The 18,611-nt window shown below is 44.3% G+C and overlaps 1 protein-coding gene and 1 non-coding gene across 3 annotated transcripts; one reads left to right on the top strand and one right to left on the bottom strand.

Annotated features, from left to right (window-relative positions):
• The first annotated feature begins 624 nt into the window (after positions 1-624).
• TRNAS-UGA (transfer RNA serine (anticodon UGA)) lies at positions 625-706 on the top strand. The gene has a single exon. It is a non-coding gene; the product is annotated as a tRNA-Ser (tRNA).
• A 4,116-nt stretch (positions 707-4,822) lies between these two features.
• On the bottom strand, positions 4,823-18,373 carry DNAJC12 (DnaJ heat shock protein family (Hsp40) member C12). 2 transcript variants are annotated; one of them, XM_053948607.1, is made up of 6 exons: positions 18,057-18,373; positions 14,020-14,137; positions 10,949-11,027; positions 9,084-9,223; positions 7,701-7,902; positions 4,823-5,926 (listed from the first exon to the last, which is right to left on the bottom strand). In XM_053948607.1, exons 2-6 carry the CDS (start codon positions 14,095-14,097, stop codon positions 5,832-5,834), a joined length of 594 nt encoding a protein of 197 aa, XP_053804582.1. In that variant the 5' UTR covers positions 14,098-14,137; positions 18,057-18,373; the 3' UTR covers positions 4,823-5,831. The 2 variants fall into 2 exon arrangements, with proteins under 2 accessions (XP_053804582.1, XP_053804583.1); XM_053948608.1 differs by lacking the exons at positions 4,823-5,926; positions 18,057-18,373 and having other exon boundaries at positions 7,777-7,902; positions 9,047-9,223; positions 14,020-17,788.
• Positions 18,374-18,611: the final 238 nt, after the last annotated feature.

Below are 18,611 nucleotides of genomic sequence, written 5' to 3'. Positions count from 1 at the left end.
GCTCACCAAATAACTCACACCAAAAAAAAAAAAAAAAAAAAAAAAAAAAGAGGATGGGAAGTCGCCAATATCAGCTACTTATAATAATAAAACAAAAGCTCTGAGTATACAAATTAAAAGTCAGGAAAAATTATTGTTTTTACCCATTGCAACAGAGGTAGAAAGTCAAATGAAATTTAATTTCTATTGTACTACTGCTGGCACAATTAACTCTTGCTAGGGTAAAAAAAAATTATCTACAGCGAATTAAATTGCATATAAGGTCATATGATAGAGACCTTTCGAGATTTCGTAATAATTGAAAGAAGCAGGAAAAATATTAACGCCACTGAAAGCTGATGCAACACCTAATGGCTGCTGTCTCCTGCAGGAGTTCCTGGCTGCCTGCTCGCTGTCAGACTCGGGTGCGCAGGTGTAACTCGCAGCCTCTGTGTTTCAGGCTGGAAATCTCTCCGCTCTGAACTGGGATTTATTTCCCTCGCTGCTCCTGCGGAGCCGCGGCCGCCATTGCTGCGGGGGCGGGGCCGGGGCCCGCGGCGCCCATTGGCTGCGCGGGTTGGGGGCGGGGCCTGAGGCGGGCGGAACGCCCTATAAGGGTGCAGCCCGGAGAGAGACTCAGCACCAGCAGCGATGGCCGAGTGGTTAAGGCGTTGGACTTGAAATCCAATGGGGTCTCCCCGCGCAGGTTCGAACCCTGCTCGCTGCGGCCCGGAGGGGCTTCGGTTTTTTTTTGTTCTTTCGTGGCCCCCTCCCGTTCCTTGTCGTGTGTAAGTTTTGCTCCTCACGGCTCCTCTCGCTGGCGGCCCCCGCAGCACCCACAGCGAGCGTCTGGGATGATGGCACAGAGTGGGGCAGGATCATCTGCTCGTGCGGGGTAGGGTCGCAGCCAGACGGCTCAGGAATCTCGCCCGTGAGGGAGACTCCCCTGCCTCTCCGGGCACGCTGTTCCGGTGCTCGGTCACTGCACAGGAAAGAAGCACGTTCAGGTGGCAGCTCCTGTGCAGCAGCTCCTGTGCAGCAGCTCCTGCTCATTGCCTCTTGTCATTGCTGGGCACCACCGAGCAGAGCCTGGCTCCACCTTCCTAACACCCCCTTTGGATGTTTGTACACGTTAAAGAGGTCCCCTCTCAGTCATCTCTTTGTGACACTGAACAGGCCCAGCTCCCTCAGCCTTTCCTCATGAGAGATGCTCCAGCCTCCCCATCATCTTTGTTGCCCTATGACATTTATCCTACTGCAGCTCATCAGGCCGTGCCCACCTGCTCCTCCCCTGGCCCTGCCAGAAGGAATGTGGTGCTGAAGCTGCAGCAGGGCAAGGTTCTGGCACTGCACCTCCAAGCAGTGACCTCCAAGAGCATTGCACCTCCAAGAGCCCTCGATGGAGGTGAGAGAAGAGCACCTGGGGTTCAGTGCTCTTTCAACAGCTCAGCTTCCAGGCCCTGCAGACAGGACAGACAGTGTCAGCGGCAAAGCTCAGGCTTCATCCAGTGCCTTACGCACAAACAATGTCCTGATTCACCCAAACGTCTGTTGTTCCGCCCCCACGTCCTACAGCTGATAGAAAATAAATTAAATCTTGTCAGCAGAAGGCTTCTCTATAAGGAATGGGCTTGCTCCATCAAACCTTGCTTTTCCTGAAGGAAGCTGGTCTGATTCCTCCTGGACCTCCAGTGAGGGGGGCCCTCAATCCTCTTTTCCTGCCTTTTATGACCTTCTGCACGTGCATGATGCACATACACACACAATATGGTGTTGACGGTGAAAAAAACACAGAAGTTATTATGCCATTAATAACCAGGAAAAACAAAACAAGGCAGCGTTCCCCAACCGTCTGTGACTGGCTTAAACTGAGTCTCACCACCCACATGTGTCAGTCTCCTCCTGTGCGTGGCCCCAGCACCGATGAAGGGCTGAAAAACCGGCAACTCTGCCAACGGCAGGGGGAGTGTGTGCACCGGGCTGCAATAAAATACCCAGCATAAACCAGCTGACAATCATCTGCCCATCTGACAGCGACACAGCCCAAAAGCCTACGGAGCGGCTTTATCTTCTGCTGTGTGATTTCATCAGCTTTACAACAGCCTCACTGCTTACACTTTCATATCCTGAAATGAGGGATGAGCCTGCTGGGAAGGTAAGATAGCAATGTTCATGCTCAGGAAATTAAAGATACACAGTATCTCTTTTAATAATCAGGATACTTGCTGCTATTATAGAATATATAAACTGCCTTTGTTAAAAATCTCATTTAAAGAGAAAACAAACAATCAAGAAACGACCTTACCTATCATTCAGCATTACTCAGCCCGAGATTTGAAGTCATATACTGTCTGTGTTTATCATCCAAACTAACTCTTACACTGTCGCTTGGCAAATGTTGGCAAAGCAACTTCCCAAATAGTGGCAAAACAAAAAGGTTGAGAATGCTTTAGTTCTTGATAATCTTATATATTCTGCACTTGCACAAGTATGACAGCAGCAAATAAAGAAAGAATAATTTTCTGTAATTACAGAGTCCCTCCATGCTGTTCAGTTTCACTGTAAATAACCGGCTAAGTAGTTGCTTAATTTCTGTTTAAAAATAGTTCAAAGGCCTAGGAACACAGCATTGAACAACGTTCCCTATACTCTGTATTTTATCATCATACACCTGCACCCCATCTGCTGTCTCATAACTTCCAGATGAAAACTCCTCAGCCTTCACAAGTCTGGTAATGGCTGGGCTTTATCAACACTTTTGTCTGGACTCCAGAGGATCTGGGCTCACCTCACAACTCTGTTTATTTTCATACCAAATCATTCAGAGCTGTAACACAGCACAGTAAATCAGAGCCCTCACGTACCCAAAACATTCAGGACCCTTTACTGCCCACCTAAGCAGCTCCCAAGGGGAGCTAAAGAAGAAAATAGGAGCTTACCATGTCTTCAGAGGGCTGCCCTCCTCCAACTTGAAACTCCTAGGCCCTAATCTAATAAATAGTGTCTGGGCTTGTTGCTGTTGTTCCCCACCCCCACAGACAACCCCTTGCTGCTGTTTCCATTTTGCAAAGAGAGTTAAAGATCTCAGTGGGCCCCTGAAAACCTCGAACATCTGACCCTGTTGCCTTAATCACACCTTCAGAGAGCCTGAGATCCACTGCACAACCCCTGCCCCAGTTAAAGTTCCAACATGTGAATTATGTTTGGTGCTCACCAGTGCAGGGGCCAAAGCACCCCATAATTGCTGCTGAAATATCAGGTGGGACATTCACTGGATCTTTTCACACTACTAGCAAAAATCTTCTAAAAGTACTGTATATTTAAAGAAGCAGATAAGCAGTTTATGCTTCGGCTGTGGATGCTGAATGATCTAACAGTGACTAAGCTGTCAGGTGCTTTCTTTACTTTCTAACATGAGGGAGAACTGGGTTGCCCGCTCATTCCAGTGAACTGTTGTTACTGGCTGACAGGTCAGGTCCCACCTGGTTCTGGGGAATGAAAAGCAGAACAGGGTGCACAGGTTCCTCTTGTTTTCCAATCCATCTGAGTCTGCTCTGCTAGGAATAGATTCATTCAGCTCAAGAAATACAGAGAAACAGACCATTTCAAGTTCAACATGTAAAGAGATAGGAAAAAAAAGTTCATATTGGTGGCATTGGTGTACTGGAGCACCAGTTAGAACTTGCCCTCCTCATGAGGACAAATACAAATTACAGGGCTGATCTTGAGCAGGTTGTTGCAAAACACAACTTCTGCCACGAGCTTTTACTGGCTAAGAGCCTTCCAAATATCTGCGGTTATTCATCCAGAACAAAGATCCAAACGTTCTTTGCCAAAACCAACCACGCAATAATTGGCTAATAATGACATCAGTTTTAATGACACAAACTATTAGTTTGCTGTTCAAAGGTCTATTGTATGTTCACTTCTCAAAGGAAACCAGCTCATTAGGTGCTAAATCATCCATCCAACTACCCCCTTTTACCTTTTTCACTTTACAAGTGAAATGGGCAGGGGAGAATCTGGGTTGCCATCTGATTCAAAGTGCTCCAGCTGTCTGCATTCCCATCTTTCTGTTAGGGGAGAAATTGTTCCCTATTACTTAGTATCCTTCACATACAGTAAGAGTTTCTTCTGCTACTACCGTTTAACATTGTTTACAGTCCCTCTATATAAAATGGACCAAAGTCTTTCTTGAGAAAATACCTTTCTATGAAGTAAAGTAGCAAATGCACCAGAAAAAAACAAACCAGTTACATTTAACAACAGTTACAGAGAATTATTAATCTCATCTTATAATGTTTTCAGCTGCAAAATATGCAAGGGAAAAGCATGAAAAATTAAAGAGGATGTGCTATAGAACTGGCTCTTGGTACCAATGCCATCCACTCTAGGGCCAGCATGGCTGCATCAGCACAGCTCCAGCACTCAGCTTCTACAAGCTGGGACCAACAGCAGCAGCGCTGACAGCGGCGGCAGCCCAGGGGAGCGGGCTGGCTCCAGGGTGCAGGTGCCGAGGTCAGTGACACCCACCCGTTTCTGGGTTCAGGAACAGCACTCGGGGCACAGGAGGTGGCAAACAGGCCCCAGCCAGGAGGGCACAGTAACTCAGGCAGCAGAGCCCAGCCCAGCCACACACATCCCTCCAGGGAGAGACAGGCATCAGATTGTTTCCATGTGGGAACAACACTGCACTTGCCAGGGTACGATTTCCATTGCACTGCCTAGGATTCAGAACTGGACTCCTTAAGCTTTTACCCACTAAGATGACAAATAAAAAGAAATTCCAAAGGAATCTCTGTGGTGGGTGGAGGGTTTAATTAAAAAAGATGAAAGAAACCCCTTTTCTGTATGCATGAAGTTTTATTTGCTGCTGATGGAATTATCTGCCTGCACAAAACCACGATGTCAACACCTGACATATTAGCCAAGTTCGCAAAGAAGAAAACAAACACAAAATAAATAAACAACAATGTAGAATTTGAAAAGTTGCCTGAAGTATCAAAAACTTTTCATGTGAGATTTTGTACACATTAGTGCTGACTAGTCTGATTTTTCATTCCTCACCATACAAAACCCTGGTAAAACCATGTCTAGCACACCTGAGCAGGGAGGGGAATTGCTATGAAGCACAGGACAATGCTGGCACACATACACAGGGGATCAGTTTTCCACCAATACATCTTAAGGCAAAAATTGCTATCTGGAGAAGTAAAGTTCTGAAACTGCCTTCCGAAACAAATAGCTGGTGCAAAAAGTGTTTCTGTTAAGGTAGAAGACAAGTGATTTTTAGGAGTGCTTGATCTGTCACAGAGACCTTGGATAACAAGAACCTTCTCATTTCATCTATAACATGAGATCACAACTCTCCTACAAGTTAAGTTTGTAATGAGTACATTATAAATCACTGCAGTGAGTACAATGCCATGGAGAAGTGAAGCAGAGCACAGAGTTAAGAGATAAGCACAGCTCTGTTTACAGTTCATTGTCATAAAGCTTTTGGAAGATCCTCACTGAGTAGGGTACCCTGGAACATACTCTACTGCGAGTATGTTTTTTGTAACATCACACCATTGAAAGAATATTAATCACTACACAATATATGAGAATACAAGATGTTAGATAACTTCACAACATCACTTCATATTAATATTGAAAAGGGCTTTGCTTATTGAACAGAAAAATCTCTGTCTGTAACGCTCACAGCATGAGTGATAAATCAGTATCTAGACATAGACTGGAACAACACATTACAATCAAAGAATACAAAATGCAAATCATTTATAACTGCTGCTAAAAAAACCAAACTGAATGCTGAACAGATGATCTCATGCTTCTTTGTGTTTCTCATTTTAGATCTCATAGTTTCTGAATTTCCTCAGAAGGTCTGATGGAGCATCGCCTGACCAGCGGAAACGCAAGTGCCAGTAATTCCCCTCTGAAAATCCTGAAGGAAAAGAAAAAGAGAAAGACAACTAAATTATTATAAACATGCACAAAATTAAATTTTTCTGAAATAACACTTGATGGTCTTCCCAAAAAGAAGTGAGCAGAAAAGTGGTCACTTCCAATGCTCTTGACTAGCACGGACAAATAGGAGCACTGAGTTCTTGGCAGGTTGCAACAAGAGCTCAAACACCAACCTTCGGCACAGAGATCAGCTGGGAAGGGTCCCAGAGGAGAACAGCAAGGACCCTGGCAGTCCCTAAAGGGAACTCACAAGGGACACTGACAAATTGCATTGGCCTCATCTAAGGAAGAGGATGGAGATGGTGCTGTGATAAATCTGCAAGTACTCCATCTGGGGCCTTTTAATACTAAAGTGTGACCTTCCTTTTACAGCAAAGTGAACCCTATGAGCAGAATTAGTGTTCAAATGTGTTGTTTGAGCTGAAATAGCCATGTAGGTGGCAGTCCAGAATTCATCCAGGCCAGCATACAGGAACAGTTTCAAAGTGGCCACAGTTTCAAAGTGGAACCCAATACAAAAATTTTTGCTGGATCAAAACAAAACCATTATCAACATCCTAACATGGGGAATAAACACTGAAGTGCATACACACTCTGTCAAATATTATAACATTAACATTTATTAATGTGAATATATGCCACTGGACAAATGAAGTAGGCACTTGATGAGTTTGATATTTTTTCCATTCAAATATCTGGAAATTAAATTAAAACTTAAAAAAAAAAAAAAAAAGAGAAAGAAGATGCCTGAAAAGAAAATTCAGCATTACAAGGAACAAGATGATGTTTTCTTTACTTCAAGATTTTACTGTTCTGCAAAGGATACAGTGATGATTTAATTACCAAAAAAAAAAAAAAGAGTAGATAGTATAAAGTTATAGAGCATAATTTTTCAAAATCAAGTTTTCACTTAGGCCTGGCATACACTTCCTTGTAGAATTTTCTTATCAATTTTGTGCATTCCACAAATATTTGGGATTACATTAGGTTTTGCTACCCGCACAGTACACCCTAATTTCCTGTTTGATCAAACTGGGGAGAAATGACAGGATTTTGTTTAACAATAGTTCTGTGCTACCATAGGCCTAGGATGTGAAACTCCTGAAGGACAAGGCAGCACAGAGGGTGCCTGTGGTGCTAAGGAAGCTTTGATCAGGTACAATGACCTAAACCACAGCCAGGAAGTGCTGACTGGTAGGTGACACTTTTGAAACACACATTTATTCTGGTGCATACACTACTTAGAAAAAACAAAACTGTTTGAAGAAAGAAGCCTTCAAGTCTCAAATTTTAGACCTCACTAACTCATCAGATGCAAACTGTGCAAAACTACTGAACAATGGATAAAAAACCCCCAAACCTAAATATTTTACTTAACAGTTCTAAAATTTATTTTAAAAAGTCACTGAAAATAACTGCCTTCTCTTTTTACTTTGCATTTTTATATATATCAGAAAAATTAAACTTTTCATTTTGGTTGAAGCTTTTTTTTTTCTCCTTCTCCAGTTGCAGCTTTTACTAGCAAACAAACAAGGAAACATGGGATAGGGAGGAAGGAGCGTCTGAAAACTTCAAAATTAAATAAGTAATCAAAAGCATAAAACCCAAATCAAAATCCCAACCCAAACCCACATTTAAAAAGCTAGAAGTTCAACACACTGTTCTGGAGAAGACTTCCTCATGACTGAAAGCCCTCATTTCAGGCCAATCCCTGGATACTGCAATTTTCTGCAACTGCTGTTTTCACTTACTTGGGGAGTCTGGATTCTTTGAAGACTGTGGTTTCACATCAGGGATTGCAACATCATCTTGTTCCCTGCTCCCTTCCAGCAATCCATCTCCACTGTTTGCCGTCTCTTGGCTCCACATCTCGTTAGTTATGTTGTTGCTATTACCAAAGTCAGGAGCTTCCAGCATTTGGTCCTTCTTACTTTGGACAGCCCAGTGCATTGACTACAGGAATGCAAACAGAGCAAAGAACTAAGCCCTATGCTTTAAGGGATTTTCATGACTTTTTCTTTTTTATATTGCTGCAATAAATGGTCAAACGAAGCACATTGAGAAGCCTGCATGTCAGTAGGATAGGGGAAAGTATGGTTACATGTCCCAAACAGCACTGGAGAGGATACTTTATGTCAGGTGGGGGTGAAGAACAAAATGTACATCAGCATTTTAAGGGCCTTTTGTCCAGTTTCTTCTGTCATGAATTCAGACTTTTTTAAAGAGGGCTTGAGTGACTTCAGAAATGTTCATTTTCAAAGCTGTCTTTGACTTCAGAGAACCCTTTGAAGGCAAGGCAATTTGAAAATATTTAAAATTAAAGTCTGTGGATTAACATCCGTTTGGAACTGAACTAAGCTTAATTGGATATTTCCATCAAACATTTAAGCTCAGGCATAATGCTGTAGTTGAAGTCTCTCAAACTTCTCTCCTAAGCAGAACTGAGATGGGCAGAATTGATACAGGAAACTTTTATTCACCTGCCTTAAAATATGACCATGTAGCCCAATCCAACATTATGGAATTGAGCTCTACTAGGGGCATGCCACCAAATCTTCTCAATAGCAAAATCAGGAGGGAAATCACCCAAAAAAACTCCTGCCTCTGCCCCAGATGACCCCACCAGCCTGGCAGGGCCCCTCCAAAGCTCTATGGGAAGCCCAAGGTTCCAAGGAACTACCTTCTGGATTTTTTCAATGACATCTTTATTTAATCAGACAGCATGAAAACCTATCTGATAAGCAATATACCAAGAGGAGAATATATTATAAAAAGATCCCAGCTTTAACTTAACTTTGAAAAGAAATGAAAGTTTCCTACAAAAGCAAAGTGAGCTGAGGCATTTGAAAACAGCCCTGAAGTACTTAAACTTCCTATAAAAGCAGTAACTTGATAAATTCACTCTAAAACTACTGGCCTAACGCCCTTCTGTGAATGGGCTCCTCAAGTCCTCCAATTTTTCCTGAATTTCCTTAACACCCACAGTGCAGGAATCTCTCTGCACCATTCCCATCCCCAGACCCTGTCACTGCAGCAGCACCCATACCCATAACTCATCCCCTCACTCTCTGCAGTTTTCTGTCTGGGCCAGCCCTACCTCCCCGCTCTGCTGAGGGCCCAAACTCAGTTCTGACCGTTCTGACGGAGCTGCTCAGGGCCTCCCACTGCTGGAACGGGACGGCGACTTTGCTCCGGCGCCAGTGATCGTAGCGCGCCCGGCTCTGCTCGTTGGTCAGAGTCTCCTTGGCCTGCTGCAGCCTCTGGAAATCCTCCACTGGGACACAGACAAAAAGGACACGAAGGACAAGGTTTGTCTGGCAAAGAAATGAATTCAGATGCAAAAGGGGACCTGCAAGCAATGGCTCAGAGCAAAGCAGAGGAGAAGGCAGAAGGAGAAGCAAGTGGCCAAGGGATGTGGTTCTGGTTCCAGCTTGCAGTTCTGGCTGGCTTCAGGATCATAGCACCTTTGGTGGACTGATGCCCCTGCAAATCAGGACTGAAATGTTCCTTTGTCTACTAGCTTCAAAAGCTCCTAAAATTAAGCTCCTAAACTTAAGTTTAAGAGAAACTTACAGAGTACACAGGTAAAAGGCACAGGTCAGCCCCTGCAGACCACATCAAAAAGGGAAATTAGAGCAACAATGCTTAGAAGGGACACACTGAGATCTACAGCAGCACAGGAGTCAGAGCAGAGAACAGCAACAAGAACCATAAGCAGAGAATAAAAAAAGATGAGCAGGAACTGACAAACAAGAATAAACATCTAAATATAGTTCAGATTGATTAACTTGTGCATTTTATTAGGTGTATGTTCTACGTATGCTAAAATGTTATCCAGACTGCATGAGTAAGAGCTCTCATTTTTCCCTACAGGGTTATTTTTCAAGGAATGGTTACTAAGGATGCAGCTGCATGTTACTATTTGTGGAAGGGTTATAAAGATTTAGACTTCATCTATGACTCACCTATGTAACAGTGATCTATTATAATTACTATTATTCATTTATTCCAGTTTACAAATTAGAGAGAGTTCTTTTGAAATACACTACACACAAACACTAATCAAAGTTGATAACAATACATCAAATAAGAGACAACAGGCTGAGGGAACAATTGTACTAGGTTTTCTTATTCTAATGTTACTAGGTTTTCTTATTCTAAAGTTACTAGTTTTCAACAAATAAAAAGTCTAATTACTCTTTATTAAGCTTTAAGCTGATGAAATAAAACACATGAAGTAAACTCTCACTAGTACTGTAAAAAGGTATTTAAAGTAAATAAGGCATGTTCAGGTAAAGAGAGAGTATAACATTTCTTTGTGACAAGCAAAGCTGCTCTGATATTTGGCACTTGGCTGCTCTTTTTGTAGCTCAGCCTTGGTGAGCTCTGCCCAGGGCTCTCTGTGGTTATGAATGGGTAAAGACTGGTTCCAAATAACTCAGGTGCTGCTCAGCCCTCCCAGCTCTGAGGAGCTGCCCCCTCTCATCAACACAAACGTCAGCTGCTGTTCTGCAAACAGAGGCTCCTCGTGAGGCTGTCTTCTCTTCACTTCCAGTCATTAAATTACATTAAAAGGAACTAAAGCACATTTATGTGTTCCTCACGGGCTTGTTCCTGGCAGTAAATTAACTGATTGATCTAAGTGGGGCACTTGAGAGCGTGGAAGTGCACCAACTCCATAGGTCTAGGAAGGGACACTCTCCAGAAATAAATTATGTATTAAAAGATGATCTACTGCAGAAAGAAAAAAGATTTAAGGTCCTAGAAATAAAATTTAAAAATTTAAAAAAAAAAAAAATTGAACAAGTGTCTTCCTGCTCTATCACAGAGGAGTGTGCAAGTCTTAGAAAGAATATCACAAGCTTGCTATTTAAATAGAATGTGCTCAATGCACACGATGATTGAAATATATTGAGGGGAAATAAAGTTTTAAGGCTGAATTTAGTATCTTGGATATGTTAATAGAAAAAAAAAAATAGATTGTTTTTACACAGGATACCTGCTTTGGGGTTTCCAGGGTGCTTGTCAGGATGACATTCAAGGGCTTTAATCTTATATTCGGCAAGAATCTGTTCGACCTAAACAAAATATTGAGACAAAGTGAGTAAACACAGAAAATATTTGCAAATTTTCTTTTTGAAAGAGGCTGGGAGGAACAACAAAGAATGCTGAAAGATTTTGTCCCATTCAATTTTACAAGCTTGAGTACAAGCAAAGTAGGTAACAACAACCATCTGCCAGTGACACTGCTCATTTAATCTCATTTCCATGCACTCAGTCTTGTTTTTGTGAGGCTCAGTCATCCAGTATGGCTCTAGAAAAATGTTCAAAGACATTTGACCACAGAGGCAAAATGCATCACTTCACTTGCTATTTCCTTTGTTTAATCAACTCCAACTTTCAACAGAGTCTCATAGCAAGAAGCAAAGGCTCTCTGTATTGCTGAAGATCAGTTTCTGTGTTTAGATGGCTTCCTCCACATCCTCTTCATAGGAAATTCAGCCAGTACCCCATGAGGTTTCCATCTTGGATACCACAAGAGAATGTGAACTACTGGTTTTGGAGCAAGTTCTTTCTTCAAGTTAATTTTTCATGCAAAAAGGTTGGCTTGGAGTAGAATAGATTTATAATCAACATTAGAATACTGGCATGTATTAGTTTATCAGTTAATTGCAATTTCTCACACAGTTTGTTATACCATAAAGTATTACAACCACTGGAAAAACTAAAACATGTGGAGCCATGAAGCCACTGGAGTGGGCATCAGCTTAGATTTTCAAATCTTTAGTGTTTTTCCAAGTATCTTGCCAGTTCTTATAACTCAGAAGCCAAAACCTCTTTATATTATTCCAGTCCAACTTAAGCTTTCACAATTTGCCCTAAGGTATCAAAAATTACCATTCTTTCCCATACTACAAAGGCTGTTTACACAAATTCATCATTTGTCAAACCATAAGAGCCACATACAATTTAAATTATTTACTTCAAAATAAGGTCACATAACATTTTTTATTTAGAATAAAATTACACTCAACTAGCTGGACAAATCTTGTTGGCATATTCTGGGGAAAAAATGCAGTTTATGTTAGTAGCTTAAGAATTCTACACTTTTCACTCTGCTCAGTAGTTCCTTCCAGAGGGACAGATGTGATGCGGTGTATCTGCAGTCCGTAAGACACTTTAAAACACACAGAGTGTAAAGAGAACTTGGTGAGACTGGTTACTGTATAGCCAGCTACCATCTCAAAAACTTAGTTACTTAAAGGGGAACTTTAAAGTTAAAACTTGTACAGAGGGTTAAAATGTAGCAGAAGTGTAGGATGGAAGTTTTCAGCTAAAAAAAACCCAGTAGAAATAAAACTTTTTAAGAAGTTTATACAACATACATGAAATTAATATGAAATATATAGTGAAGTGTTTTACAAAGAAAGATATCCAATACCCACTATACACAAACAGTATTGTTCTTGAAGTAGGATGGAGATTAAATCTCCCCTCTTCCTGTCACATCTGAAGATGGAGTAGGTGTCTGGGAGCTCAATTCTACCAGAAGCCAAGAATGAACTTGGTTTGTGTTTACTTGAATACAGCAAAAAATCTGTAGAAACTGAGAGTATTTCTGCTTAAATTTAACCAGGTCCAGCCAAGAGCAGGATACTGAGCAGCTCAGATGAAAGTGCTGCAGCTGGGAGTGTGCTGTGCATGCCCAAAGCAGCCTGTGCCAAATGCTTGACTCCTGTACAAAGTAGTGAGACTGCAAAATCCCTGTAATGCTCCAGATTCCTGTGAGAGCCCAGAAGAGCTGTGCAGTGTCCTGAGGGGAGGAAATCCTGGGGCTCAGACAGCCTGGGATCTCCAAGTTCTTTCTCCCATATCAAAAAGAGTGCAGCAACATCTGCTGCTTCTCCAACAAATAGTACTTGGCAGCCTGTTTTTCAGGACCCACTAGCATTTATTCCAGCTTTTTAATTTCATTTTCAAGCAATTTGAAAAATCATTATCACGTGTACTTGAACTGTTCATCAATTGCTAAGCCCTTAAGGAATTAGTGTGAGGCAGAAAGTGAGAAACAGCATCTGGGAAACAAGGCTGCGTGGAGCTTTGAGCACTGCCCTCTGCTGGGATCACTTCTGGGAGCGTCCTCAGGAGAAGCTTGACATTTCCCTCTGGGACACACTGAAGATGTTTACTCCCAATCTTTATACTTCACCACTAAGGACAGGTGAGAGCATCTGGCTAAATTTACTGAGCAAAAGACAGCTTTTATCTCCACTTAATACATTCCTCATTACAGCAGAGTAATCAAAACTCGTTTTCCAAATCAGAAACACAATTCCAGTTAATATAACAGCTAAACTAAAAAAAAAAAAAAAAAAAAAAAAAAAAAAAAAAAGAGAGAGAGAAAATCAGTATACTACAGCAGCCAACAAAAAGTTGTATGGACACCTTTAACATGATGCACACTTGTTTTAGCTGCAAAGCACTCAAAAATAGCTTAGTTAAATCTCATTATAAAGCATGTATCTGCTATCAAAACAAATTAGTAAAACTAGTATTTGAGCTTAATTAAAAACAGCATTTTAAAATATTGATATGATAAATTATAAAGAGATATTGGTTTTGTTTTCATCTGAACAAGTGAATACATTTAAAAAATATTACACTATGTATAAAGCCCAAGGAACTCAGCAGTGTTATCAGTGCCCTAAAGCTATGAACTTTCATTGTATTGCTTGTACATAAATAGCTCCTTTTCAGTTTTCAAAACCAATAATATCTATTCCAAACTATTATTTGGATGCTGTCAAACACATGCAGTTGGCTCTCTCCACAATCCAGTCCTGTTCTTCATGGCATTTTCAACCTAAGCCTTACTCCAGGCTCTTAATGTCAGAGAAAACACAGGAGGGAAAACTGAGCTTTCCAAGGGAGATCCTGCAAGTGGCAAGAAAGAAGGTGCACAAGGCATTTCAAATATTCCTGCCCGCAGAGACACAGATGCAAATTCCCTGCAGACACACGAGCACGTTCAAACTGTGAATAAGCTGGCGGGGAGGGAGAGGCTCTTACCGTCGATAGCTCATCGCATCCCAGCAAGTTGTAGTAATCCTCCAGGTCCTCCGGCTTGCAGTTCAGGATCGCATCCATCGGCACCGGTGCAGCGGGCTTCTTCCAGCCGGCAGGGAGGCTGCGGAACACAGCGTCACGTCAGAGCTCACGCAGGAATCTGGAGTAGCTTAGGGAACAGGCAGCTCGCAGTCCGGAGCGAGCTCCGTGCGGCGCTTTTGAGCGCTGGCAGCTGACACGCAAGGAGCCGGGGAGTTCCCCGCTGCCATTGGCCCCGCACGGTGCCAGCCCGCCCGCACAGAGCTGCTCTGGGCACGGCTCCCTGGGATTTGTAGTTGCCAGAGTCACTCCAGCGTTAAACCGTGGCTCCCGTCCAGACCGCAGAGCTCTGGACGCTGAAACGTGGCAGAGATTCCTCTCTCGCCATCCCCTGTGCAGCCACTGCAAACCAGGCACACACCGAGAGGCTGCCCTGCACCTGGGCCATCTTCTGTTCCATTTTTATTTACAACTTTTGCCACCATCTTCGACCAGATGATTAGATGGGTAATTACAGAAGAGAGTAAGGATTACTTCCAAAATAACAATGACAGGGTGCAAAATTTGGAGAACAAAGTACTGACCTTGCCAAAGTCTGTCAGAGGTCTGCCAGTCAGCTCAACACAAGGGGAGCAACCTTCACTCTCTGAAGGCTCCCTTGGGTACACAGACACTACTCCTCAAAACCAAACAGCGACTGTAAATCACTCACGTCTGACCAGCTAAAACTACCTGAGGACATGAAACCCTCACTGTCTACTATCAAATTAAACACCCTTTCTCATGCCAAATTACTTTCAGACTGTGATCTGTACTGTGTGCAAAACACGTTCTTTGTGAAACTAATTTTACATTGAGGTGAAATACCTTAATTTTAAACTATGATTAATGACCAAGGCCTCAGCCCAACAGCGACTCTGGACACCTTCGGTGTCACCCATGATCTGTTGATTTCAAAAGATTACTTCCTAACCTAACCACATGCTGAATTCTTTGCCCTGGAGCGCTAGGAGTTCTGGTTTTACATTTCCCACCCCTGCAAGAGCTCCGCAACCCAAGATGTTTCATGTCATTAACATGTTTCCTTAGCAGTTGCAAATGGATGCTGTGAGTGGTTATGCAGTTCTAGATGCAGTGACCTCGTAGGAGAACAGATCCCCAGGACGTGACCAAGGCTGGAACAGGCCATGTGTGAACCAATGAAGGACCCAGTGACCACTCAGAGCTATTTATGAATAACAAATATATATAACTTTTGCACCCACAAGTGCTTTAATATCTGCATTAATAATGTTCAGCAATGACATTTAATATTAATCTTACACCATTTTCTCTTCAAGATTGCATCGTCTGAAATTTTCTTCTTTTACTGCATGTTCAGATAGCCTACTAAGATTATAAAATATACAAAGTAACTAAAAGCAATGATATTAAAAGAAAAAGCACAATCCTTGGTGAAACCATTTAAATCTGATAGAAAACTCTACCAACATATTTCTCCGAGTAAATAAAACAATAGAAAATTTTTTCAACGTCACTACAAGTGGAAGAATTAGCAATTACAAATCTCTCCATTTCCACCATTCATAACTTAATAACCATAAAATACAGGAAAGAAAGTCTTTTAATAACAGAACGTGTCAATATTTAAATAGGTTGTACTCTGTGGGAGGACAAAAAGCAAACAGCTGTCCCTCCTCCCAACAGCATTCCTGACATCCCTTTCTTTTCCAAGTATCCCTTGTGTATTTGCATAAGGTGAAAGGGAAGCTCTTTAACTCTTTTCCCCTCCAGCTTTCAGCGGCTATTTCTGTGCTGCCGGGCAGCCGCAGGTCCAAGGGCTGCACCGCAGTGCCAAACCTGGGACCTGGCAGCCGCGTGCTCCCAGGGAATGTGCTCCCCGGAGCCTCAGCCCCGCCTGTACTCCCGTGGGCAGGCCACGCACGGCAGGGCTCCGAGCCACACTGCAGCAGCGCCCGCGCTCCTGCCCCTGCCCCTCGAGATCCGCGGTGCTCGAGGCACAAAGGCTCCCGCAGCACAGCTGCAGGTTTGGGTCTGGAGAACGCAAAATACACTGAACCGGAACTCAGCCTTTCACTGCTCCTATTGACCTCTGAGGGGCAACTCCCAAAGCATCATCAAAAAGGAGTGCAAGAGCAGCCACGTGTATTACACAAAAAAATAACAAAGATTAGCCCCAGGACACAAAGTTCACTTAAAAGGGAATTGCAGTGCAGGAGATGGCACAGACTGTTGCCTACACACGCCGTGGTTAGTGTTGCTCAGGATGGACAAACTGTTCTGGAGGTGAGGAAATCTCGTATTTGTTCTCTGTACCCAGCCACCAACAAAAGACGTCTCTCGGTCCTAACACATATTGACAATTCTGTTTGTTTAGAGCCCAGAGCGAATCTAAATCCTGTTCCAATGTAACAGGACATTTACCAACAACTTGTAAAAGTCATAAATAGCCATTTAAATAAAACAGTAAGGTCTGGAAATCTCTGTTTGAATTTATTCCTGTAAAATACATAAAATCCTCCAGGACCAGTTCTTCTCCACTGACTACAGGGGTTTTGCTTCCTGAGGGCAGAGAACACATTTATGACAAGTCCAAGGCACAATATAACTCATTTGAGTTTTTGCATGGTGTGCCCCATCCTTGTCCTCACACGAGCTCAGAGCTGCAGAAACAGGAGAGGACCCAAGCAGTGCCAAACTGACCTCCCACTCCTGCAACGCCACCGCTAACGTGGAGAAATGTCTGCAGGATCAGAGGCGGCTTTAGCATCCCCGAGTCACTCCCTCACCGATACCCCCACGGAAGCCTCAGAGCCTACATCTGCATCACTTGGATTAGTTCTTCCTTAGAACTGTCTTCACAAAAATAACCACCAAACCAATCTTAAAGCCCCACCTCCCCTTTGTATGCTGACAAAAGCACCTTGCACGTGTTTGTTTTTAAGAAATACAGATCTTGCCTCAGCTCCCAGAGGCAAGAAGGAAAAAGAAGGCTTGCATACGAAGTTGCATAGAATAATAAAAACTTTCTGATCTGGTTACTCTGCAGCTTGTTTTGAGAAGCAGGTAGTGTGAAAAAACAGTATGTACATATTTTTCAGAGTCGTTAACACCTTAAAGAACCAGAAAAGATCCCCAAACCTCTTTCCCCCTACAAAGACCACCTATGAAGTTAATTACCCATAATGTAATCCCTTTCAAGCCATATGTATCAATATTTTTAATCCCAAGTTTTTTTTAAAAGCTGTTGGTTATCAGGGCCTGCAAGGGGGAAATTCTGTCTAACCTGGGTCTTGCCACTAAATTTAGGAACTCCACTGTATTAAATCCACTAATACTATACTGCAAATAGCTCGTGATGTTGAACAGTAACAACAAACCAGCATTTAAATTTCTGTCCACGAAGTTTAGACCAAAATTCTATGTTGGTGGCAGTCCTGGGAAGAAGGCCGAGTTCTATCCAGTCCAAACTCCCAGGCGGAAAGAAACTACGCCATGGAGAGCCCACGCGTGGCACCTGCTGTTCGCTGTGCGGCGATGATGGCCCCGCTGCAGCGCCCAGGTGGGGCGCTAAGGACTGCAAGGACTGCTCCTACGCTCCAGAGGACAAGAGATCCCTGGGGAACCAGGGAGACCAGCCGCGCACAGCCCTGCACAGCACGGAAACACGACGGATTTGGGGCCGTTGTTCGAACAAATCCCAACTCTCGCCGCTTACCATCAGGTCTCTCCTACACCACGCAGGCTCCATTCCTAAAGCACCAGTGCTTTAGACAGGCGCTGACGCCCGCCGCCCCCCCCCCAAAAAAAGCTCCTGCATCCCGGGAGCTCAAGTGCCGCGATGAGGAGTCTCAGGTGGGGCTATTGTGTTATCCCGGAGGACACGGGGCGACACCTTACAGCATCCCTGCCAAGAGCCCGCGGTGCCGCTGCGCTCCCTTGGCGGGCAGGCAGCGGCCGTGCCCTGTGTGCGCCCTCACCCTCAGCTCCGTGCGCTCGGAGAGGCCGCTCCGAGCCCCCCGGCCCCGCTCTGCGGCCGGCACCGCGCTCGGGGGCAGCCCTGGCGGGCGGGTTCCCCCTGGCCAGGTGCCGCACAGCCCAGCAAAGGGCTCTGCAGCGGGGAGCTCGCTCCCGGGAAGGGGGCACCGTCCGTCCGATACCCGGAGGGAGAGCGAGCCCTGAGGCCGCCTCACGTGGCTGGCGAGGAGCGAAACAGCGGCGCCGCCATTTGCCGGGAGCCGCCGACCGGGGGGTGCGGAGGAACCGCGCGCGGTCATTGCTCGGCAGGGGCGGGCTGTGAGCGGCACACGGCAGGGACGGGACGGGAAAGGAGGGCACGGAGGGCACGGGGGCGGTGGGGACGGCCGGGCCGGGCCGGGCCGGTGGCGGCCGCAGCGCTCCCTCGGGCTCTCCGCGCCGCCGCGGCGGGGCCGGCGGAGGGCGGGGCCGTGAGGCGGCACGAGCGCCGCGTGACGGCGGCAGCGCGCCCCGGTCACGTGCCGCGGTTTGTTGTTGCCCGGTCACGTGCCGCGGTC

This window comes from Vidua chalybeata, chromosome 8, assembly GCF_026979565.1.
Source record: "Vidua chalybeata isolate OUT-0048 chromosome 8, bVidCha1 merged haplotype, whole genome shotgun sequence".
Taxonomy (NCBI): domain Eukaryota; kingdom Metazoa; phylum Chordata; class Aves; order Passeriformes; family Viduidae; genus Vidua; species Vidua chalybeata.
The sequence above is the reverse complement of the archived record's forward strand: the minus strand, read 5'-3'. Positions and strand labels throughout refer to the sequence as shown.

Excerpts from the sequence above, each read along its gene's own strand:
- DNAJC12 (XM_053948607.1), bottom strand. The coding sequence starts at position 14,097 with ATGGATGCGATCCTGAACTGCAAGCCGGAGGACCTGGAGGATTACTAC. Across the intron at positions 7,903-9,083 it reads TGAGCAGCTCCGTCAGAACG|TCAATGCACTGGGCTGTCCA; the intron begins GTCAGAACTGAG and ends GCATTCCTGTAG. Across the intron at positions 5,927-7,700 it reads AAAGAATCCAGACTCCCCAA|GATTTTCAGAGGGGAATTAC; the intron begins GTAAGTGAAAAC and ends CTTTTCCTTCAG.